Below are 26,258 nucleotides of genomic sequence, written 5' to 3' on the forward strand. Positions count from 1 at the left end.
CCTTAGGCCATCGACATAAAAATACAAGACAAAGTGTGGAAGTGGAAGGTAGAGGCAAGGAACAGAGTCTCCGTAGACAGAACTCTTGCAAGTTTCCAGCTGTCAATAAATAATAGTTCCAAATCTCTTCAGAGTAGCGCTAGAGTAGCTAAGAACCCAGGCGTTATTGACGGAGTGAAGTGCGCTGTCTATGATTAGATTTTTTTCTCAAGTATTCTAGGTATTGTAGCGCCACCTATTTATGGTTTTTTGTCGGACACTTTTTGGTATATGGAGATTCTGTTCCTTATACCAAGATTTGTTTGCAGCAATTTTGACAGCCCACAGACAGTGCGAAGGTTATTTTAAACGACAAACTAATATAAAATTGTGACATATACTTGACACTTGCACAAGCTGCCTTTACCCTGCCTATTTATTAACCAAGTAGCAAGATTCATGCACGAAAACCTTGATATGTTTAATTGCAGGGGCATTAACACCAATTACAACCTCCGCAGTAATATACACCATAATAGGCTGGTCACTGAAGCACACAGGCTTGCCAGGTCAGAGCGGTCCGTGTACGTATAGGATTTTTTATTCCTATAAAGGAGTTACATGCCCAGGAATATGCCCGCAGCTTAAAAACTGTGATTGCAACTAAAATTCAAATTTGCCGCCTTTTTTTACTGACGGAAATGTATGTCTAACTTATATAGAATGGATTACGTATATACTCGGTGTAACATGAGGAAACCGAAAGTTTTTAACAGTGTACTCCTGATCACATTTAGAGACTAAAATGTCATATAAACTTTTCGCCTAGTTACAGAATTAATACCAATAAAAAAAACATTATTATTATAAGTTACTATTAGTGCAAAACGCCTTTTTGATGGCGATGATGGCGACGATGCCATTATAGGGAGCGTGCATGAACTATAGGAGGCAGCACAGGAGCCGTCAGATTTTTGGCGCGAGGCGTAAATGTGATGTTTTTTGTTCCGATGTAGCCCACAAGATGGCAGAACCTACTTTGCACAAGAAAACACGACGTGTAAATGTGCCTGTTTATGGTTCCGATTCAGACCACAAGATGGCAGACCCTCCAACGCGCACGGTCCCATGTGGTCCCTATGGGGCGTAGTCTAAATCAGGGGGGCGACACTTAGAAATTGTATGTCAAAACCTAGTTTTAATCATAATGTTGTTACCTAGCAACTGTTGTTTACTGTCAAATAAATGTAAACAAAGATATGATTGATATGAACTTATAATTTCGCTATTAATTTTAAACTGCAGAGCAAAGCAGAGTAAAATCGGAGCCAGCATTAAATACGAGTCAAATTCAAAAAGGGGAAATTAGAATCCCAATAGTTCCAATGTTACAAAACCTGGAGGTTTAAAATTTTAACAGTGTTCAAGGCAATGCCGGGAAGTTCAGATATTTTCGAAGGTAAGAAGAAAATACCATCCTCCTTAGCGCTCAAGCAGCAATGAAAACAACCGATGATTATTTTAATTTTGTTTACGACAAAAAATTCCGCGGACACTGCCTAGATTTATGCAATTTGATTCCGCTAAGTTAGAGGAGATAGAGTGCATCTATGGAGGTACGTGCGTAGATATTAGACAAGACATACGTCCTATGCCTGAAGTTCATTTTAGTACAAGAAGGACCCAAACCATGACATCATTACTCATGTGTTTAAAGAATATCTGGAGCGAATTATTTACGGAGCTAAAGAGCGAGACGAAATTACCAGGAATTCTCCTAATGTGCACTTTACCTGTCCTTACTTTACCTCCGGAATATCTTGAATCCAAGTCCAGTTGGATGTAATGTAAAGGTCAAAGAAGAAACGCTCAGTTGAGAACTAGGCAAGTCAGTTATGCGCACATGAAAGAGTTCTAAGTCAGACTGAGAAAACAAGTCAGAGAAGACGAAGCTAATGCAGCTTTGTACACAAAGATGAATAATACAAGTACTTACAACATCTTGTATACCAAATTGAAAACAATAAACATATACTTGCTTAACTATAAAGTATGTCTTTATTTTGGTTTCCATTCTTTTGAAACTTTTCTACATAATATTACATATGTCTACTTGGGTGGCTCACAAGTTAATATTTTGTTTGATATCTTGTAAACAAAAAAGCTATCAAAGTTACAAGAAATCAAACAAAAAATTTACTTGTTAACCGCCCAAGTAGACCTAATATTATGTAGTACGAAAGTACATACGGATGCATATGTAGATGTGCACGCACACATACATAGCTAGTTCCTGATGCAAATTAGAGATAGCGCTTCGAAATTAGTTTCCTTAAAATGCTTCAAGAGGGCTCTTTTTTCCTTTACTTTACTCTTTGGTCTAAATATCCTTATTGATAGATGTCAAAAAGTGACAAACCTAGTTTTTGCAAAGGTTACTACAAAATGAATCGTAAGAATTAGTTTTCAGTGCCAGTTTTACCAAAACATTAACACGCACGCACACACATGCACACACACACACACACACACACACACACACACACACGCACGCACGCACGCACGCACGCACGCACGCACGCACGCACACACACACACACACACACAAGTATCTGTTACTTACTTAAAAAGAGGTACCAACCTGTATAATGTATACTAACACTTATACGGGATAAACCATTTTTAGTTATTTTTTTTATTTTTTTATCCCTTTTCAGGGGCCATAATAGGCCTCCGTCACTCGCTCAAGGCCACGCGCTATATGCCTACCGCTCAGCGTATCGTCGACGATACAACCGACAGAGGGCCGCCGAACGCCCGCCTGAGCCACAGTACACTAAGTACAGTAGTGAATCTAAGGCCGCTCGGCAAGTTATTTGCCTACTCTTGCGTTGGCGCTTAGGGTTGTCACTTTTATTTTTAGCTAAATATTATTTGCGTATTATGAGTAGCACTAGGTTTCTATTTATATAATATAATGAAATGTTCTATCAATTTATAAATAAAGGCCGGTAAAGAGCAGGCAAATACGAGTGGGTGTGCAGGGTACTCGAATGCGCGCGATCACAGTCGCGGTACGGCGTACGGCCCACACTGCCGCCACCGTATTCCCCCATATATTATGCTAATGTGTGCGTTGCAGCGCGTGCGTACACGGTCCCCGGCGCGCACGCAGACATTCAAGCCGGTAGCGGCACATTTCTATGAAGATTACCTACTGTTCTTGTACTGTGCCTGAGTGCTAGCACCGCACTGCGCCGCACGTTTCCCGCGCTTACGCTTCGAAATGCCGAAACAACGTAATTATTTTACAGTTGATGGATGTAAAAGTCAGGGGAAACCTAAAGACGAAACTACACTGTATGTACTCATTTTAAAGCCTATAATAAAGATTCATCTTTTTATGGCGGGCTAAAAGTCCCACCTGAAACGTTTAATAATTATATTGAAGAGTTAAAAAAAGTATTTTTAAATAATTTGGACAACGTCACAATGAATCGGCCTGGTAGCACCGCATTACAACTTTTAGAAACCGTTGGTTTTCCGTCGCTTTACTTCTGTTTTCCGTATGAGCATTTATTAAAAATATTTACGCGAATAAGGATATTTTCAACTATACAATTTAATAACAGAGAATTCCGAGAAGGGAAAAATATATAAATCATTATATAATGATTTGCTAAAACATGTTTGATTGACTAATAAAAAATATGGTTGGTTCGCTACATTCGTTTTATTACAATAAACATCATAGGTACAACCCTAGCGCATTCTTACGATGGCACGTGACTCGCACGGCAGGCAACACAGTCTCGACTCTTTGTGTGCGTACTTATGGTACATTTCTTCTCGTCCTGAGCAGCAGGTATTATTATTAAGATTTTGTAGGCTATTATAGCGTAGGTATTTTCGCTTTTGTATGGAAATTATGTGTCTGTTACGTAGTAACTATTTATTAATCTGTGGCCATAATATGATTCTCTCTGACTAGGCACGAATGAGAAAAGATCCTAACCAAACTATATATTCCATGTTATCCTAATATCCCACATAAATATGACTTGTTGTCACCCTAATTAGAAAGAGATGCAACGGCCCACTTTGACTTTTCATATGGACACACTTTTTTGGTCAATGTACACTATCCATCCTGGCTACGGTAGCGGGCCGATACGACTCACCTGTTGTGCGACATTTTGAGGGTATCGTGACCGCTACCAGGTGATTGTTTGTTATTGTTTCTGTACTTTTCGCTTTTCTTTTTTGTCTTTTTGTATTTGTTCTACTAACACCTAGTTTTAAACCTTCAATGTTACTAACCATTATGGACCATTGCTGTCTTTTGAAATAAATAAATAAAATTAAATAACATTAAGTATGCGTTAAGTGCAGATACGAAACGCAATTATGGTATATTTATACTATCTGTGGATTTTCAAGTCAACTGTCACGTCACGTCATTCGTCATTTCATTCGATGGGTGAGTGGCGGAGTAGAGTGCACGGTCAGGGTGCCCGCAGAGCCCGAGTTTCGTGTAGTGAGTGAGAGGAGCAGCTGACCTGCCATGTGTCAACTCCAAAAACCTTAGCTGCTACTTCCCCTACCAACTAAGCCTCAGCACTCGCATGGTAAGTGCATTAAACACATTTTATTAACGTTCCCTCGAAAGTGCCCTAACAGGTATTCTAGGAAAATTACGAGTAATATTAATATTGTCATATTTACATTCGTGCGGAATTTGTCTCTCAACTAATAAATTACCTTATTAACTGTATATTTGATCATATAACTCGGAGAAACGCTGATGCCTTAAAGTGATGTTGAACTTATTGTATTCTAATAAGCAGTTTTGTTTTCAATAACACATCATCCAGTGCCTTAGTGGGAATTGCATCTGTCATTGTGTCACAACTTGCACAGTTGTTGCTTTTGCTTGTCCCATTGTGGTTTTGTTATTATATTTATTGAATTGTCTGTGTATTGTACTGGGAGTTACACTATTTGGTTTCTTAAGGCTGTCTGACCACCGACCACTGTCTAGGCGCATTGTTACTATTTATTATTAAGCAAATCATTGGATTTCATGAAACAATTTAGCATTTACAACATTAGTTAACACTTCAACATTGTTATCTATAATCATCCTTCTTTATTGGTAATTTCATGGTCTATTTATGTCTCAACAATGGCAAATTAGCAGTATTTAAGTACTTAGTTGTTTTTATGTTGTATACTGGCTTGCACAAATTACTCTTTGGGACCAATCATGTTATTAAATCTGTGTGATTTGGGACCATGACTCTCGAGTAGTAATCAATCAATTGTATAACTTAATAATTAATGTTTATGCATTGAATACATTGTAAGGAAACATGATAGATCCTGAATACAAACATTAGTATAAGTTCTGGGCTCCTTGATCATTAGACACATCATACTAGACATAAAAGAGTTATCAATATTTCAGAAAAACATTACTTTTCTAAGATGTTGAAATAAATGCTTTATTTTCATAAATATAAATAATTCCTTAAAAAAGCAGATGTCTACCAAATGCTGAATATATATTGCTTATACTTGTTTTGAAATAATAAGAAGCAAAATGTAGTCAATAGACAAAGAGTGTATTAATTGTAAGTATTGAGCAGTAGCATATAAAATGTTTATACTGAATGCTACGAGTACAAAGACATCCCTGATGAGGGAAAAAATACTCTCTCATCACACAAAATGTCTCCCTGAATTGTAAGTTCATAATAATCCTAATTAACCACAATGTACCCATGTAATACAGGTGAGACATAAGTGTAACATAAGCATTCAGTTTAAGATATCAAATATCAAAATATTATGTCATTAAGTCTTGTTTTGAAAATAACTAGCTGTTAGTTGATAAATGGGCTAAGTTCCTCCATCATCAGTTACTTATTTTTAATTCAAACCAGTCAGTACACATTTACACACCTGTGTAATCAGAAGCTATATCTCAGTTGGCTTACTAGAAGAAGAAGAAGATGGTTACATACATATTTAAATTATTTCAAAGAAATATGTAGAAAAAGTATTCAAAAATATTTATTTATTACCTTGTATATATTGTTAGGTATACTATAATATTTTAATACTCTTTTACTGGCTTGGTTATTGTTATTACATTTAATGTAGGAAAATTCTATTCTCATGCATCTTTTCTGTTACAATTTTTTCCCCATTTTTTATGGATGTAAAATGTACACTGTTTATTATCCTAATTCTATTATTGGTATTACAACACTCCTTGTATTATTTTATCAATGTATTGTAATGGAAATTACTCAAATATAATTATTAATCATGAGTAAAAATCAAAGCTAACAATCATACAAATTATGGTATGACTAAAATAATTAATGTACCTATTCAGCAAAATGGAAAATAAATTTAAAAACATTATTGTGTATTGTGATAATGACAATGGCTAACAAGCTTAAGGCCCACCCAATAGAAAGCGGACTTTATTGTAGGTTATGGATGCTACAACTCAAGCTGTGTCACGTGCGCCCTTGTGCGCGCGTGCTCTTTCTACTTTTAGTGAGTAGCAAAAAGTATTCAAAAGTATAGATAGGCCTATTAGGCTCCTTTCATATAATTCTGACCGAACATTCGTGTGCACTAGTGGATTAGTGGAATGGCACAAATTGGTTGATGAGTACGCATCACGCGTGCGATTGATCGCAACTAGTTGCTTTGGACTGCGCGATTGGTTCGCATTCGTGTGCTCACGAGTGTGCTGGCCCCATTCTTAGTGCCCGTAAAAACCCGTCTTTAAGAAGTAATATAAAAGTCAATGGTGAGTAGCCGAAGTTGCGATGTTCGTTTCTAGTTTCTAGCCACGCAATACACCCACAAAATAGATAGGTAAATGGTTCCAATCGTCATGGAATCAGACAAACAAAAGTATGTAACCTGTAGTTTCTGTTTGTTTGGATTTAGATTTAGCATATTTAAAGACATGTTGTTTCTAAAACGATTGCCGCGTCACCTGCTTGAAGCTTCGCGCGTTTATCAGCTTGAGTTAGAATTTTCCACAATATTTTTATCGCAGCTCAGAGCTCAGCCCACGAGGTGCCCTTTATTGAAATTTAAATTGAACTATTTATTTCAGGTATTATACCCATATATGTAATATTAGTTACAATTTTTCTTTAAGACTATGTTAGTAACTTAGTATCCCAGAGTATAATTATAAAACTAGTGGCTGTATGTATCGCGCCGCATTTGCATGTTTCCGCCACGGCAGAAGATTTGGTGGAATATGTCCGCAAGAAGATACGTTACGAGCTGAAAGTATTCCAGCTGCGATCGCGGCATTACATGCACTTCAGCTCGTTTGTGGTGCGCGTGCCGCGGCCGCTGCTGGAAAACATCGCGAGCGCGGACTTCAGGCCGAAGTGTGTGATATTTCGGCGGTTTCGTGGAAATCTACCGAGTCCCGCACCGGAACAGGTGGCGCAACAGAAAACTGCGTTGCCAAATTGATTTTTAGATTTTACATTTTTTATTATTGTATCTAAGTATATAGTTTGTAAGGTATGTACTTAGATACAATAATAATAGTTTGTAAGGAATAAACCGTTTCTTATATTTCTTATTTGAAACACTAACAGATACATTTCTATGTTTACTTTGTACTTATAGAATTGAATTATAATCTTGGCGATTATTTGCCTATTTAAGATATACTTAAATAATATTTTATCTAACGGGGGCATTTCTCACGAAAGATTGTAATTTATAAAAATTTGTAAAACAACCTTGGTAGTTAATTTCTAATAAAAAAGGAGATACAAGAGAGAAGAGAGGGTTCCGCTAGTAATTATTGTTATTGCAAGTACCTAGGTATACTAGCCGAACATAAATTAGCCTGTACTAATGTAACCTGTTTATATACTCTTGCTGTAGGGTCAGCATCAATAGTAGCGGATGAAACAACGCGGCAAAAGTATCTGACATCCCAAATAACTTTTGCAAATATAGATAAATTTCTAAAATTCACGTTCTAAAGTATATCTTTTACATTCTTAGTTGTTCTATATTGAAGACATCACTTTTTGTTGAGCTGTTACAGAATGATAGATACTTATGATGCGTTATTTGATCCGCTACTTTTGATGCTGACTTTACAGTGGGATACTAATACTACCACTACATTATAACTACGAGTTTATCGCGAACTAACAGACAGATGCGGGCGGTGACTTGAGTATAATGAGGTTGTTGCTGTTGGGTTGTATTAAAGTATGCCAAAGACCTAGACGACATGACCACTGCCGTCTTTGGTCGGGTCGGGTAAGAATACGGGATCATATATAATCATGTGTAAATTCAAAGTACCAACTAAAAAAAATGACTACATACTTTCGTTGTTCAGCTAATCATCAATTGTTCGGTTAATTTAGATTAGAATAAAGTTCTAGGAAAATGTCAAGAAATAATCATATCCAGACACTTAAAAATTTGTATTCTGAAATTATTTGAACTATAGTTACGTCGTCATTAGAAAGATTTTTTGAATATAAAATTCTAATCCTATTTTTTATTTATTTGGAGATCCAGCGTCGTTAGTATCAAATAAAAGCAGCTTAATAAATCTTGTCAAATACTCTCGTTCTCACCGCTGCATCTTCCTCTAAAGTACTGACTGGATCATGACCCCGACTGGAAAACAAGAAGATCGCACAACAGTTTTCAATAGGTACTTAGTGGTCGAGAACCGACAAAGCTATCTCGCCACATTGATTTCGTTATTTTCGTTACACATCTGCTTCATCGATACGTCTCTGCCGAAAATCTAATGCCGAAATGGTGGAAGTTGCGACAGCTTCACTTGATGCTGATAGCCCGTATCCCGGGGTTTTTAGGAGAGACTTCGCTGTTTTGGTTAAATAAATTGTATATTATTTTATTACCTGCTAATTTATTTATCGTATGTCAATTACAAGTCTAAATCTACCTACTTACCATTTGATACAGCTGCAGTTCATCCTAACCTAACACAGGAAAGTCTATTTTTTACCTTCTAAGAGTCTCAACTGAAATAATAAATAATGAAATTTCATTCGCATTAGGCCATGTTATGATAGATCACGTAACACATGGAACGGTGTAGATCAGTCGGTCACAGCGGCACTTTCGACGGCGATATGGTCTGTTTAAGTGTGAATAGCTAACCTACTCTTGTTTCACAATTCACTTTACTTAGATACTTAATTTTAGTGTTTTTGAATCATGAACGGGATTTCTCAGCCTTGTCCTTCTACTCCTCTGACCTTCATAGGCACATAACAATCATTAAAAAACCTCGCTTTATAAGATGATTCCGTGAATTAATGAAGTGATGATTAAACCTGCGTGACGGTACCTAATTATTTAAATGTGTTATACACGACTGAGATAAAGGTGAAGGCGCTGGGTTTGACGCGGAAACTTCGCACAGGGGACTATACCTAATTGATGATTGATTTGAATGAAGTTTTTTTTTCTTTTATAAGCCACGATGGCTGCAAACAAGTAAAAGACTCGAATTATCGAATCGGAGTCATTTAACGCTCAACCTATCTATACCCTATCGCGCAACAAATTATGTTCTCATTTTAGATCCGACTTGGACTAATATATAACGTTTAGCCACTGCCTTTCAGATCTTTGATGCAGCGCGTGTCAGGTCATTTAGTACCCACGGCGCGATAGCGACCTCAGGTATTATGTACCTCCAATACTCGAGTGTGATTATATAGGTATTTGTACAGCTAGTATTTTATAAAGCCACGATGGTCAACGTAGACGGCGGTAATAAACGAGACGCCGCCTTTCATTTTCAATTGGCGATAAACACGCGATTAGGCATCCACATAAACTTAACATAACTATCTAAAGTAATGCAAAATCTACTACAATACTAATGACTACAGTTAACAGAATTGCGGGTTAATTGATTACTGAATTATGTATTCTGCGCATTCTCATCTTGAACAATCATACCTACCGTTGTATAGACGGCGCCCGACTATGTAGGAATGGGAAATACCCCGCAATCAAGCGATATCATTCAAGATCTGTGTATTTCATCTAAAATGCCCGTCATTGACATTCGTATGAATATACGTAGCTGTGTGTGTACTCGTAGGACACTCGCGAATGTGAATGTTTTATGAAATTCAAACAAGGATTACTTAACCCTTCTACGAGCTGCTGAGGTGAAAAATAACACAACAAAACTCCGAGGCACCATCGAAAGTGTTAACATTGGTCACGAGCGTGGGCATGGAGTCCTTTGTCGATAACAGCCCTCAGGGACACGTCACCGGCCCATTATCAAATTTACAGTGAAAATATGATAAGGCTTTGTAAAAATATGAATAAATTATTGGTTGTCGCCATATTCCAACAAATAGCACCAATTGTACATGATTATGGGTGCTATTAGGAAATACTTAAATGTAAGTAAAATAAATTTTGCCATATTTTGACGTAACAACGGATGATTATATGCAAGTAATCAGTCCTTAGCATGTCAGGGAGTATTGGGATCCTCGGTGTCGACATGTCTAGTGACGTCCAATTCCGTAGCCAACTGGAAGGAAAGGCTGCGCTGGCATCCAAAAAACTCGGTGTGCTCAATAAAGCGAGGCGATACTTTACTCCGGGGCAAAGACTGCTGCTATATAAATCGCAAGTCAGATCCCATATGGAGTATTGCTGTCACCTTTGAGCAGGAGCATCTGCTTGCCAGCTTGGACCATTCGACTCAGTCCAAAGACGCGCTGTACGAATCGTCGTCGATCCCAAACTCACAAGCGGTATTGAACCTTTTAAGTCTAAATAGAGACTGCCTCCTTGTGTGTGTTCTACCGCTTGTACAATGGGCTGTGCTCTGAAGAATTGTTTGACATGATGCCAACGGCCGCTTTCTATCACCGCACCGCTCGCCGTCGGCAGGGTGTTCATGTTCACTCCCTAGAACCTAAATGGTCGCGTACTGTGCGGTTTAAGAGGAATTTCCTCCCGCGAACGCTTCGGCTGTGGATTGAGCTTCCTGCCGAGGTTTTCCCGAGGGGCTACAGTATGGGGTTCTTCAAAAAAGGAGTGTACAGGTTTTTAAAGGGTCGGCAACGCGCATGTAACACCTCTGGAGTTGCAGGCGTCCATAGGCTACGGTGACTGCTTACCATCAGGCGGGCCGTATGCTTGTTTGCCACCGTCGTGGTATAAAAATAAAAAGTAGGGCGCAGCGGCAGCAGCGGGCTCACCGGGGCTTTGGTATTTGATTTATCAATTGCATATTGCATACCTATTATAATTATCACCCGTATAATAAAGTTATTTAAGCAGAGGTCAGATCCACTCCATTATCTACTTAGTGTACTTATTAATTAACATCTGACACGCAATTGAGTAAATAAGAGATTTGTTTATTCTAGCTTAATGCGGTGTTCAGCAAAGCAATTCAAAAAAATACATCGCAGTAGCTGGATCGGTTATCAATTCTGAATTCTGATAACATATTAGTACTTGTAACAAAGCTTATGAGTCTAAATCACGCGCTTTGTATTGCGCTGTCAGATGAATATTCGTTTATGAATACTACGGTTGCTAAACTAGTGACTTACCATCTGCCTTCTTCCGCAGCACGTCATGCGGCGTCAGCACGCGTTGCCCAACCCAGTGGTGAGGTACTGTGGTATGCGCATTCTCCCTTACGCAACCAATGTAACGCCTCGCCATTCAGCTCGTGTTGCGACGTCCCTTTAACACACTCCATTCTATTACACTTTTATCATTGTGCAAATTGTCTATGCGTGGTCTTTATTGTCTTTGGCTAACTCCGCGACCTCTACGAGGCAGGGAGACTGCTGCGCGATTGCAATAATAATGTTACCACTGCTTACCTGTGCACCTAAAGCCACTTAAGAGGATACTGGAGCTGAGATTTAAATATTTCAGGCGAATATATCCGTCTCGCTAATGGAAGCGGTTCTTAAAACTAGTGCGATAAGGACAACGCCAGGTTAGGCGAAAAATCCTGCGTAAAAATCTCAAAAAAACGATGTTTCGTACTCGACTGTTCCCTCCTCCAAAACTTAACCAAATGTAACGAAATTTTGAGATCTAAATGGTAATGAAATTATCTGTGTCGGACTGTTTTGCTTTTTAGGCTAATAGATGTCAGTTTTGAATACCATGCTTCTCTTTGCAGCCTAGTAAATTAGGCCGTTTTTGCGAATATTTGAAGTGCACTAGCGCCTTACGAAACCAAAATATCAAAAAAAGCAAAACAGTCCGACACAGATATTAATAATAATAATCTGTGTTGAAAAAATCATTGCTGGAGCTTCAAAAACCGCGGAGGAAACAGTCGAGTACGTTTGTATGGAGAAATGACCACTCCTGTTGCCTCTTAATAGTGAGTGACGAGATACTTCTACTTGGCGCCGAGCGGCGCGGCGCTCTCCCCCTTCAAGCTCAGAAATATAGGTTTTTAATTAGCACCCCACATTCTACCATTAAATATTACACCCCTTCCCCCCCCCCATCACCTTTTGCAAATTAAGGTTTCTGTAAAAATCTATTCTACTTACCAGTACGGGGAAAATCATTGATAATAGGAAAACCCCGATCTCGCAAAAGTTCCGTCACTAAGACGTGCATCCGGTCGTAGTACTACTAAGTACTATAACTGTAAACTATTTCAGTTCTATTCGATTTGTGTGTTTGTGTTCCGTAGCCGAAATGGCAACAACGAAACTCTTATTAAGTATAAATAAGTATAGTTACTTATATGTCTTGTTCGTCCGTCTGTCCCTATGGCACAATAGTTTCACTCGATACTATTAAATTTAAGAATTAATGACATGTATATATACATGTATTTTGTATTCACTACTTATTTAAGTAGTTAATTCCAATATAACTTTAAGATTCGTCACAAAGTTGTTGTTATTATTCACTTTAAAGTGAATATTATTTTGGAAATAATCGCTCCGTAAGTCCATAATAATGTCACAAGAACCGCGTTATGTGAACCGTTGTTTCTTTCGATCAAATGTGTAGTTATAATCTTTACTGCCACTACTAAAACTGGAAATAATAATCTTTAACGGAAAAACCAAATTCCTAGTTTTAATAATGCCATTAGATTTATATACGATCGTAGTGAGTCTTATAATAACGAATACAATAAGCCCACAGACGTAAAAGGAATAGAATCAGGCATTACTTTGCGGAAATCCATATTAATTAAGGCAAAAAATATTACTTTCCTAATCCGCGAAAAGATAACGTGCTATACTTACTTGCGTATTTTTACATGCAATGAATATATTTAATTATATTTATTTGCGTATTTATTTTTGCGGTGGGAGGGTGGGAACATTAATTGCATGTATAAATACGCAAGTATGAATAACGGGTTAGGGCCAACACACATACCCACACGATACGACGTCATCTCACGTCGCGGCGTCGTGCAACGTTACGGCGTTGTATCGAAACGAGTGTTGGCCCTTAGCAGCAAGTGCAAAGAAATTAAAAATTAAGAGAACCCCATACCAGACCTGTAGGTATTTGTTATTTTTTACATCCTTATAATGGACAAACATACAAACACCAAACTTTGGTGTTATCAACAGATCAAAATACTGCACTAGCTTCTGCCCGCAACTTCGCCTGCGTTGAATGATGATGATAATTGATAAAAACTATCCTATGTCAATCCCCGGACCTCAAACTATCTGCATTCCAAATTTCATTTAAATCGGTTCAGCTGTTTAAGCGTGAAGAAGTAACAGACAGACATACAGAGTTACTTTCGCATTTTCATGTAATATTAGTAGGGATAACACAAATAATAAAAACTGGTCAGTCGTTAGTCTGATTGAAGAAATTCAAACATTGTGAAGAAATGTGTGATGGCAAGGAATCCTAGGTGCCAGATTCCGACCTTTCAATAAATATCGTCTATATAGAAACCTATACAGTCGTAGTCGCGCAACACGCCATCTCTTGCGCAATTCGCCAGCGACCACGTGTAGCATTGTGCGTAAGCTGTTATACAGTTAAAGAATTATAACTATAAGTACAGTTTATTTATGGAGATAAATGAGTAAACATTGTTTCCGTTACTTACTGCAATCTTTTCTATTTGCCGAAAATAAGCGCCGCGCAAACAAATCCCTGATGCTTATCAACGTCGCTAACCGTTTTGCGACTCGTAACTAGCAATTAGATAAATTAGGCAGTCACTCGCTAATAATCTATAAGCGCAGACACCAAGGCCTGACTACATAATTCGATTAAAGAGCATTTAATAAGCACGACTGTTTGCATTTATTACGTGATCGAGGTGTGTGTTAAAGGTGTAAATAAAGGTGATTGCAAGATCGATTTTTCATTCAGCTCTGATATGCGTCCTCAGCTGTCGAGTGCGTCGCGAGTAGAGTCGGGCTCTAGGCAATTAACAGCGCGGAGGCCGCGGGAGGCTCCGGTGTCGAGTGTGCCGATATACGATCCGCTGCCTGAGGCCGAGCCGCCGTATCAATATCCAGTGCACTCTGACACTGCACTGAATACGGCAAATTGTTATCGTAAATAGTGGTTATGTAACGTAACTTACATAACCACTATTTTCTCGCCCCTGAAAGCCCTCATCGCCTCTTGTGAGAGCCTTGGAAGTTTTCTTGTTTAGGTATTAGAAGTTTGATTTTATTTGAATCAATACTAAAGGGATTAAGATCAGCTGAATCGAAGTCATCTGAAGTATCTTAGTCACAATTACTTTGCAGCAAAGCTGGCGTATTCTACGTAACATCTTTACCATATCATAATGGTAATATGTTTTAAACTTTCAACAAAAAATACGGTAGTGTGTGTCAAAAGGTAGATATGTAAGTACCTAATATAAGCGAAGTGCGTCATCGTCCGTACTCGCGCTTTCCTCCAGCCGCAGTTCACGAGGATATGTTTTAATTCTCGGGTCAGCGTAGTAGGGTTAGAGCTGGCGTAGCTTTATTTGACGTTCATAAGAGCATTGGTTACGTTTGACGACCGATCTGGCCTAGTGGGTAGTGACCCTGCCTATGAAGCCGATGATTCTGGGGTGTAATCCCGGTAAGGGCATTTATTTGTGTGATAAACACAGATATTTGTTCCGCGTGTTTTCTATATATTTAAGTATTTGTATATTATATATAACGTTGTCTGAGTACCCACAACACAAGTCTTCTTAACCCATTCATTGCCGAAGACGCGAATTCGCGTCCTATGTATGTGTAATCGTAATGCTAGTTATTTGTTTTTTTTTTGCTAGAAAACAACTGTACTTAAATGCTGATACCAAAATGTTACTTTATTTATGAAGGATAATATTATACTGTTGCTGGTTTTTGGATTCAGTGCATCTGTAATTTTCATAATTCTTATCTCGGATGCCGAAGACGCGAATTCGCGTCCCATGTTATGTGTAATCGTTATGCCGAGGACGCGATTTCGCGTCCTCGAGTTGTGTTTTTTTTTTGCTAGAAAACAACTGTACTTAAATGCTGATACCAAAATGTTACTTTATTTATGAAGGATAATATTATACTGTTGCTGGTTTTTAGATTCAGTGCATTTGTAATTTTCATAATTCTTATCTCGGATGCCGAAGACGCGAATTCACGTCCGATCGTAATTCCGGGGTCGCGATTTCGCGGCCTCGTTTTTTTACTAGAAAACAACTATTTATTTATTTTTTGAAGGAGAATATTATACTTCGGTTTTTGGATTCAGTGCATTTGTAATTTAGAAAAAATAGTTTTTGCTAGAAAAACACTTATTTAAAAAAACTTATCCCGAGATGTAATTTTTAAAGACAAATTGTATACTGTTACCGGTTATTAAAATAAACACATTTGTAATACTCAACATTTTCATTTCGGGTGAAGCGGAGGCGGATTCCCGTCCATTATGTTTATATTAGGTAATTGTCATTTACCTTTTATCGCGAAAAATATTTAATGATAGTAATTTAATCATGTGCCATATACTTTATAAGTGATTGTGGCAATTAATAATACAAACTACTAAAATAATTTAGATACGCAGAGATGTTTATGTCCAGGGGTACTAAACATTTTCGACTGTATATTTAACTATAATAAAATGGGTTGCATTTAATATTGAATATTTTTGTCCATTATCTAAACACTTTCTTTAACTTTTATAATCTTACTAAAAACCATTAAAAACTCATATACGTCTGAAGTATACGGCCGTCACGTCTATACTGAATACGTTTTCGACAAAAACTGTTTTTAGGCGCAAAAATTTCACTTACGATGCCGAAAACGCGAAATTGCGTCCTTGACAACGTAATGCCGCGGACGCGAATTCGCGCCCTTGAAATAGGTTAACCTAATGCCGCGGACGCGAACTCGCGTCCATGAAATGTTAACGTAATGCCGCGGACGCGAATTCGCGTCGTCGCGTGGAAGGCGGCGGCACTGCGTGATGAGTAAAAATATGAGGCGTCGGCAATGAATGGGTTAAGCTTACCGTGGGACTTAGTCAACTTGTGTAAGAATGTCCCTATAATATTTATTTATTTTCTCAAACATGCAATGAAATATTGATGTTATGTTCCTTATAAAAGGCTGCGAAGTATGACATTTTAGGTGCGGCTAGAGCAAGAGGTCGTAAGACGTTAAGAGTCAAGGTCGCCGGTAAAGTCCACTTTTTTAATTTTTATTCCACATAAATTTGTGGCACAGGCATCATGACATTCTGCCATTATGCGTATTAAAAAAAAAACAATAAACGATTTGGTATGTGTACTTAGTGCAGTTTTATTTACATAATAAATCAACATGAACATAACAAGTAACATATTATTATAATTTTTTTTCTTAACTATTCATATATACATTGGAATATTAATATTTCATCTAAATATTAGGTAGCGGAAAAAATTTCTACTCAAACGTGTCTCTAACCGTATAGAAAAAAAAAGGTTTGGCGGGAAACTTCGCTATAATTCTATTTTATAGGATTTAATTTTTTTGTTTGTAATCTTGTTTTGTTATAAATAATTCAATATGAGTTCGGATGAAACTACCGACGAAGAAATGATTATTGATTGCACCCCACCTGAATTAAGAGCCGAAGCAGAATTGGCTATACAGAACTTGCTGCCGACAAAATCAAAGGCAAAATATATGGTTACTTATGACAATTTTATAAATTGGAAAACCAACAAAAATGCCCACAGTTTCTCAGAACACGTCTTTTTGGCATATTTTAAAGAACTGGCAGGAACTAAAAAGTCTTCAACATTGTGGGCGTTGTACTCCATGCTTAATGTTTCGTTTACTAAGCATCTTTTAACCCGAAATGCATTGTGTTTTAGTATTTTAAACTGTAACTCTACAGTTTAGACTACAACGCTTAATATATAAATTTTGTTTATATACATATCTAGCGACAAGTACCTATTGCTATTGAGTTCTGATTGATTATTGAGATTGAGAAGAGGATATAATTTAATTTTGGTTGCAACAAATTGATATTCTAAAGGTTCGTTCAGAAACGTGCCACCCCTTTCGTCCCGGCCTCTGTAGTAATGTATTTATTTATGATATGTTGCTGGTGGGCATCTACTTTGCCCATCTACAAAGATCGAAGTGCACCGGACAATAGTTTATAGATATTAGCCGCCTGCGCGCAGCGGGCTGCTGCGTCAAGCGCCGCTATACACCGCTCAACTCTGTGCTTAATGTGGCACCGCACATTGATGTGTTCGCATCCAAGTGGTCACAACTCATACAACAATGTAAACGAATATTTGAATCGCAGTATTAATTAAGTAGTCTAATGTAGTGATTTTACATATTAGGTTAAATAAAAATGGTTATTATTAAGATTGTAATGTATTAGCAAACGCTGTAATTACAATGTGTCTTTTTTTAAATGGTAATAATAATTATTTATTTATATAGACGCGTTTTACCTACCATTAAAACGCATATTAATTTACTTACCTTATTCGAAGCTTATTTAATAGAGATAGGCTGCACGTTTCCCGCCGGTTATTGCTATCTCTTTCTATACCCCTTCTACTTTTCTCCCTCCACCTGGCAGTGGGGATGACTTTGGTTCATTCCCAGATTTCAATTTGTTCTTCATTGGATCGAAATTAAACCAGGCAGAGTTTACTCATAAGCTTCGAATAAGGTAAGTAAATTAATATGCGTTTTAATGGTAGGTAAAACGCGTCTATTAATTTGACTTGACCGTTATTCGAAGCTTATTTAATTGAGACATGTTTGTTATCGCCTGGTGGAGGACTTAAGATGCCAATGTGACATAGAATGTATAAAATGTATACTAGTTCACTTGTGGGATGTAAATATATATGCTAGATTGTTTCAAAATGAACAAGAAGATGATCGTACATCAGTTTTAATTAAGGGTTCACAATACATAGTACAGCTTTGGTAAAGTAATTTAAATCGATAAATACCATATGGAAATCTGAAATATTGGAATACATATAGCAATGGAAGTAAGACCCTGTTCTCTTAAACACGATTTGCACAGGTACTGCTACCTGAAATTCGTTTCTAATTAGTATTTCATAATTAATGTTAGATTAATACAATTTTAAAAACCGTACAGGTTGATAAAGTAATCAACAATATTTGAAACAACATTTCTGAAGACAAGTAGTCATAAATATGTATAGGTATCAATCAGAATATCCTTAGGACTAACTAATAATGATTGATTCTAGCTGAATTATAACTAATCAACTGCTGCAAACAAATTTGATATATTCATGGTATTATTCAAGGTGGGCGCAGGCATAACCTCGCGTCTGTAAAAATTTTTAAAAGTATTTTCAGAACGCCAATTACCTCGTGACAGAATATCTTCTACAGAACAATTGTCCACCCAATTCTTAGAAGCTACAGCAGCACGTATGCTCCCAGGTGTTGCCGTTATGCCTGCCTCCCTAAACACAGATTTAACCCAACCTGCAATCAGAGCACGCGATGCGGCTTTAACATCACCTCTGAGAGAAATAAAGAGGCTATTACAATTGGCGGATTCTCTTCTACTTTTTAAAATCGAGAATGTTTGTTGAATCCAAAAAACAGGGTCAAGATTTTTACACGTCTCATTAGTAAGCAATCTCCACCCTGATTGTCTGTAATCCGCACAATCAGTTTTAGACCCGAAAATAGGCCAAAAAATTATAGAATTATCGGTGAATATGCAGTGATTACAATCGATATTTAGCAATGTAAGATCGTGTATTCTCCTGCCCGAACAGAGAAGGAGGAGCAATGCCGTTCTTCTGCAAGCCTCAAAAATATTGTCATGGTTAATTTTTGATTTTCTAAGATAATCAATCAAGACTTCCACATTCCAAATTGGAGGTTTTTTAAAGCTATGGATTTTAGCACATGCTTAACAAGGACATGAGTACTTAATCTTTCCGCAGAATCCGTATTACACAGAGTTGATACTACAGATTTATATAAAAGAATTGTCTTGTAAGATAATTTGTCGACCAAGTAAAGGTCTGATAAGTATTTGGCAACCTCTGGACCCGAAGGCTGTGTAGTATTTACTTTATGCTGCGTCGACCAAGTTACCCACTTTTTCCAAGCTGTATTATACGTCTTGCGCGTAGAGGCGCGCCAAGATGATTGAAGAAGGGCAATTTGTGCAGAGTTCCAGCCCGTTAGACTTTCCGACCACCCCCACACTTCCAGACTTCTAGCGTCATTTCGTGGACATTCGGAGGCGGTAGATTTGTGGTCACGTCCAGAAGGATCTTGTCTAGGTGACCTAGTGTAAAGGGAGCTGCTATGGCACGAGCTTTGAGATCCGCACGCCAGAAGACACGGTGCCATCGAGGAACTATCAATAGGAATGTTCCTGAAGCTTGGTTCAGGTGAGTCAGCACTTTCGGTATCAAATACGGGGGTGGAAAAATCCATGCCAGTTCGAAATTCCAAACCTTTGAAAAGGCATCGTGAAACAGGGCTTCGTGGTCGTTTTGGTCTATCGATACATAGTTGATTACGACATGAGCTCTCGCCGAAGCAAACAGGTCTATTACTGGCACTCCCCACTTGGAAAATACTCGCTCCGTGCCTTCTGGAAGAAGATGCCATTCCGGAGGTGCGCGCAATCTTGATAGATGATCCGCGTGACTGTTGTACCTCCCTGGTAAGTAAAACAGGCTTAGATGGATCTGATATTGCTCCAGCAATTGGAAAACTCTGTACGTTAGCTGTAAGAGAGGTGTCGACCTCGCTCCTCCCTGGTTGCGGAGGTAGGCTATAATAGTCTTGTTGTCGCTCTGAACTAGGACCGTCGAGTGAGACAGGAGCTGACAACGATCTTCCAAAACGTTTAGAATGGCAAGCATCTCCTTTTGATTGCAGTGCAACTCTTTTTCCGCACTCGTCCAGAGACCCCAGAGAGACTGATAATCTAGTTGCGCTCCCCACGCAAGATCTGATGCGTCGGTTGTCAGAAAATGAGACGGAGGTGGCACATGAATTCGAGACGAGCAATGACAAATGTGCATCCACCACACTAGATCGTCCCTCGCATCTTGAGGTATCGCATATACCCTTTTCGAAACTTCTGGAATCCGATTTAGGAGATTTAATAAGGCTCGATAGTTTAGCCTTCCCAAGTGAACCACGAAACTCGCAAAGTTTAGGAGTCCCACCAATTTCTCCAACCCCTTCCGGTTTGTCTTGTTGGTGTCTAAAATTTGACGTATCTGTGAGACTAACTTGGGTAATTTGTCTTTCGGCAGATACTTCTGATTGGACCACGGGTCCCAATAAACACCCAAATACACCAGACCTGTCTGAGGTTTCAAGACTGATTTTTCGTAGTTGACTATCCATCCCAGTGATTCTAGTCTTGTTAGGACTATGTCTACGTGGTTGACAAGAGTCTCTTTGACCTGGTGGGCAATCAAGAAATCGTCGAGGTATACAACTACTCGTATATTCTTCTTTCTCAGCGACTGAGCAATCCAGTTGGTTATTGACGCAAATACCTTTGGCGCTGTGGTTAGACCGAATGGGAGGCAGGTCATTTCTAGTAATTCTTGCCTGTAGATAAGACGCAAGAACCTTCTGTGCGCTTGGGCAACTGGTAAATGGAAATAAGCCTGTGACAGGTCTATTTTGCACAACCAATCTCTTGGTTGAAGAAAGTCCGGTATGCGATGAACGTTTAATAAATTGAATCGTTCTGTCAATACGAATTTGTTCAGGGCCTTTAGGTTGAAAATAGGGCGAGCAGTGCCGTCGCTCTTTGGTACTAGAAACATTGTGGAGAGAAAACTGGGTGAAGGTTCTGCCACTTCCAGTATACCTTGAGTCTTCATTTGATTGATAACAGCTGTAATTTCGGGCGAGTGTGGGCACTCGTAGTTGCTCTGATGAAGACTCGGATAAAGCAGTGGCGGTTTCTGTATGAAAGGTATGCGATACCCTTTTATTATTCGCAACAGAAAGTCTGGAGCATTCGCTTCTCTCCACATATTGTAATAGTCCGCTAAACGGCCGGCCCTGAACTGTAACAAGTCAATATCTCCTTCGCTTGTTCTGTCTCTGCCCCGCGGGGGAATGAGGGCGCTTACGTCCTCCTCGAGCTCTTTGCTGATAGTCCCTTGGCTGTCGGTCTCGAAAGGAGGATCCAGGAACTGGCCTTGTATTAGAGCGAGCGAGATTGTACGCATTTTGATACCCTTGCGAAGGGTACGGTTGATGGTAGCCACCCCGCGAGGGTGGGATATTGTTTGCATCAGTATAGCCATGATTCTCATAGTTACTGCCACCAGCATGTGCGTGATTATATCGAGCACCCTGCGAGAGTACTTTACGAGGTGCTGCACCCTGCGAGGGAGCACTTGTCATCTTTGAAGGGCCTGCTTGCGAAGCAGGAGTCTTAGGTAATGGCCAGAAACATTTACGCACACCGCCATATTTTTCAATTGCAGCCGTAAAAGCCTCAGCGTTAAACAGTGACGTTCCTGATGGAGGAATCTTTCGTAAAGCGCATTTAACCAACTTATCTCTGACATTTTTTCGTCGCATTTGAATCACTTCCGCTCTGTGGCCACATATAACCTGTAAAAAATCTTCAGAAACCTTGTAGTAATCTCCACTGAGAAAAACACTGTTAAGTTTTTCACGAAGCGCCTCGTGTACAATTTCCGTGCCTCCCTGGGCCCAAGCCAGCACATCCTGCACGGCTGCGTGTAAGGCCTCCTGCTGTTTTAGCATACAGTAAGTTAATGCACCGAAAGCCCTATCTGCCTGGACTAAGTGAGGATTTTGATCATATTCCTTAACCTCGTCATTAGTTTCTAAGTCAGTGTAGCCTGGAGTGTGATTATACACTTTTTGTATCTCTGCATAGCGTAGATTAAACCATTCATTATGATTCAACCGCTGTATATCACACAATAGCTTTAACTCACCTTCTGACGTCCCTGGCATAGCCGGTTCTTTCAGTTTGGTACCGAGTCCAAAAGCAAACGGCTTTGGTTCCAGGGGCACAGGCGGGGCCTGGTCTGGTCCATTTTCCACATAAAGATCTCGACTGCAATCTGAAATATCTGAAACATAATCGTACGGGCGAACACATTCGTTTGATCTTGCTATTTGTTCCTGTAAGCCGCTAACGAGTTTTGTCAATCTGAGTAACTCCTTTTTTGTGCCCCCCCTTTTGTTTGACTTGCGGTGCCGTTTTCGCCTCGGGCCTGATGCGCAGGAGCTAGCAGAACTGCTACTACTACTCGATGAACTGGAACTGGACGACCGGTCACGATTTCGTGTAGGTTTTCCCTGAGAACCAGCTTTGCTACACTCTCCGTTAGCATCGTCCATGATTCTAAATCAAATAACCGTATTAAAATGCTATTCAATTAACAAAGAACGAACGGTAAAACCGTTTAAGCAATTTTCATTATAAAATGGAGGGTAAGTACATTTTCCACAGCAAATATTTAGAGTCCCAGTATTTAATTTTACTTTATAATTACTTATATCACATGAGGGTAGAATCAATGAAAAGAATTACGGATATATTTTGCATGAATATCAAAAAATGTTAAGGACTTACGTGTATTGTTGCACACAATTATTAATGTATTTTGGTATTAGTATGTAGATACTATACCGTAAAAATGAAATTTTAACCGTCGCGCTTGATATCGAATGTGGTGAATATTGCGAAATAAATTCCAATCCTTATTCTGTATAATATTTTTGAGAGCGCGACCAACCGCGGCGGGAAACTAGACGCCAATGAAGAACAAATTGAAATCTGGGAATGAACCAAAGTCATCCCCACTGCCAGGTGGAGGGAGAAAAGTAGAAGGGGTATAGAAAGAGATAGCAATAACCGGCGGGAAACGTGCAGCCTATCTCTATTAAATAAGCTTCGAATAACGGTCAAGTCAAATTAATATGTCTACTTGGAAAATAAACTGTCTTTATCTTTAATTCGTAGGAAATATATAAGTATTCCGCTTTTTAATTATTATTATCAGTCGTCAGTTTAATTGGTGGCACAGCTGTTCAAGTCTTCCCCTTCAATTTATTGCCAAGTCAATGAGTTATTGCGACTAACTGTGCGCTCATGTCATGCGCATTATATACATATATGCATTTTGTATATTATACATTTTTATTACTTCGGAGTGCTCACATGTACCGTCTGTTTATTTCAGGTGTGCCGGTGTCCCCGCGTCCCCACCCGCGCCCCGTGAGCGCACCATGGGCGTGCTGGGCGCGCTGGGCGTGCGGCGCGCGCCCGCCGCCGCGCTGCTGGCGCTGGCCGCGCTGCTGCTCCTGCTGCTGGCGCGCCTGCCGCCGGGCGCGCCCGCGCGCCGCCCGCCGCCCGCGCCGCAGCCCGCCGCGCCCTCCGCGTTGCCGACCCAGGTCAACCGCACCGCCGTGCCCGTACACTCGACCCCCAACTCTACTGCGCACCAATCGCCAGCTTCAGAAGCGCAACCGCCTCAACCTCCGCCCGATAAAGCTGAGCTCGTAAAAGGCAAAAAGGCATCCGCCGAGAAAGAGAAGAAACCTCCAACTGAGGGCCCGCTCCCACCGGGCGCGGTGCTAACCCGCGATTTGTACGTGGCGGGGCACACTCGGCCGCACCCGGAGCTGTGCCCCGCTCTGGGCGCGCGGCTGAGGCTCGTGATCTTAGTGTCGTCGGCCCCGTCGCACGCGGCGGCGCGCGAGGCGGTGCGGCTCACGTGGGGGCACGCGGCGCAGCGCACGGACGTGGCGCTGGGTTTCGTGCTAGGCGCATCGCCGCCGCAGTACCGTGCGGCCCTGGACCGCGAGGACGCGCTTTACGGTGACATCATCGAGGGCCGGTCCGTCGACAGCTACTCGAACCTGACGCTTAAAACGCTGTCGATGCTCGAATGGGTCGACACGTACTGCCCGCGCGCGCCGCGGTTGCTCAAGACGGACGACGACATGTTCATCAACGTGAACAAGTTGTTGCTCTTCGCGGAAGCGCCCGGACGGCGGAACGCCACCAACACCGTGTGGGGCAAAGTAGCGCGGCGCTCGCGTCCGGCCCGGGCACCGCGCTCCAAGTATTTCGTGCCGCCGGCGCAGTACCCGGGCAGCGTGTTCCCGGACTTCGCGACGGGCCCCGCGTACCTGGTGACGGCGGACGCGGTGCCGCGGCTGCTGCGTGCGGCGCCGACGGCGCGCTACCTGCGGCTGGAGGACGTGTTCGTGACCGGCGTGCTGGCCTCGCGGCTCGGCGTGCGCCGCGTGCACGCGCCAGAATTCTACAACAAGAAGGTAGCGCCGCACCCGTGTGCCGTGCAGCGCGGCGTCGCCATCCACATGGTGCGCTACCACGAGCAGTTCGACCTGTGGCGCAAGCTGCTCGACGGCAAGACAAAGTGCGCCAGCTAGCCCCTACGCCGACCTTGAACCGAACTAAACCGACGTCAACTTCGTCCGACAGTCGAGCACACGTCTAGTTGCCAATGTGAAGAAAGTGAACAAACAAGTCGAACTAATTTATATTTTTTTTATTTTGCTTTTTTACAAAGAGTGCGGTGTGTGGGCGCCGACGCCGGACGCGGCGCGTCGACGCGCCTTGACGCGCCGCGCCCGCGCATTCACTTGTGTCAGTGTTAGTATAAGTAGCTAATGTACTTAGACATACATATTTAAAATTAAGCAATATGGATGCATACATAATGTATAAGATTGAATGTTGTATTTTGTCGAATTTTATTCCAATTCTAATTTTAGACTGACCTGTTGTTAGGAATCTCGTTTTATGTGTCGAGGGGGAAGGAATTGATGAACCGGGAATACTCAGCGTTGTGATTGCGATCAGAGATCTGCCATGTTGTGTTGTGATTGTGACGTCGCCGCCATCGGCTGCTATATTTTGTGAATAGTTTACGCCGCGAAGGCGGTGCTCCCGAACCGCCAGGTGTACATAGTCACGTTACATATTAAACGTATACTGTCACAGTTTGAATTTTATTTCATTTACATCCTGTAGGTTGTAAAATAGCTATTGAGCTTAAAAAAGAAGAAAAAAATCAGTTAATAACAGACATATATGTGTATATATATATCTTATACCTTTAAACGAGCAATTCTTGTATATATATATTTCCGGGATCTCGGAAACGGCTCTAACGATTTTGCTGAAATTTGGTATATGGGGGTTTTTGGGGGTAAACAATTGATCTAGATTAGTCTTATGTTTGGGAAAACGCGTGTTTTCGAGTTTTCATGCGTTTTTCTTTCGACGCAGAATATGGTCGCTAATTTCGTATTACCGGCCACTGTCAGTCTGGTCCAGCGGGTTAAGACGCGGACTGCTAAACGAGTGTTACGGGTTCGAATCTCGCCCGGTGACTAACTTTTGTTTTGTTTTTTATAATATGTTCAAGTTTATATATAATTTTTAAATTTTTATTGTTTTAGACAAGTTTAATTTAGTAAAAAAATGTAGTTAAGATTATCACCTATACACCACCATATTAGAATAAATAGTTATAACCGAGCAAAGCTCGGTCGCCCAGGTACTATACCTATATATATATATATATACGATGGCGCCAAAAAATCCCTTAGGTCGCATGGTCCGACTGGCTAGTCCGATCAATCGGAATACGAATATATTTTTTTCCCGCTGGCTCGATTGATCGGAGTATAAGGACTTCTCTA

General features: G+C 40.2%; 1 protein-coding gene across 1 annotated transcript; it reads left to right on the forward strand.

The window, feature by feature from the left end:
- The first annotated feature begins 4,243 nt into the window (after positions 1–4,243).
- Positions 4,244–25,553, forward strand: LOC133516258 (beta-1,3-galactosyltransferase 5-like). Its single transcript, XM_061849096.1, has 2 exons — positions 4,244–4,607; positions 23,765–25,553. The coding sequence occupies exon 2, from the start codon at positions 23,811–23,813 to the stop codon at positions 24,978–24,980; it is 1,170 nt and encodes a 389-aa protein (XP_061705080.1). The 5' UTR covers positions 4,244–4,607; positions 23,765–23,810; the 3' UTR covers positions 24,981–25,553.
- The last annotated feature ends 705 nt before the right edge of the window (positions 25,554–26,258 follow it).

The sequence above is a fragment of the Cydia pomonella genome, chromosome 3, assembly GCF_033807575.1.
Source record: "Cydia pomonella isolate Wapato2018A chromosome 3, ilCydPomo1, whole genome shotgun sequence".
Lineage (NCBI taxonomy): Eukaryota > Metazoa > Arthropoda > Insecta > Lepidoptera > Tortricidae > Cydia > Cydia pomonella.

Bases quoted from the DNA above. Each gene is read 5' to 3' on its own strand.
- LOC133516258 (XM_061849096.1), top strand. From the start codon at position 23,811: ATGGGCGTGCTGGGCGCGCTGGGCGTGCGGCGCGCGCCCGCCGCCGCG.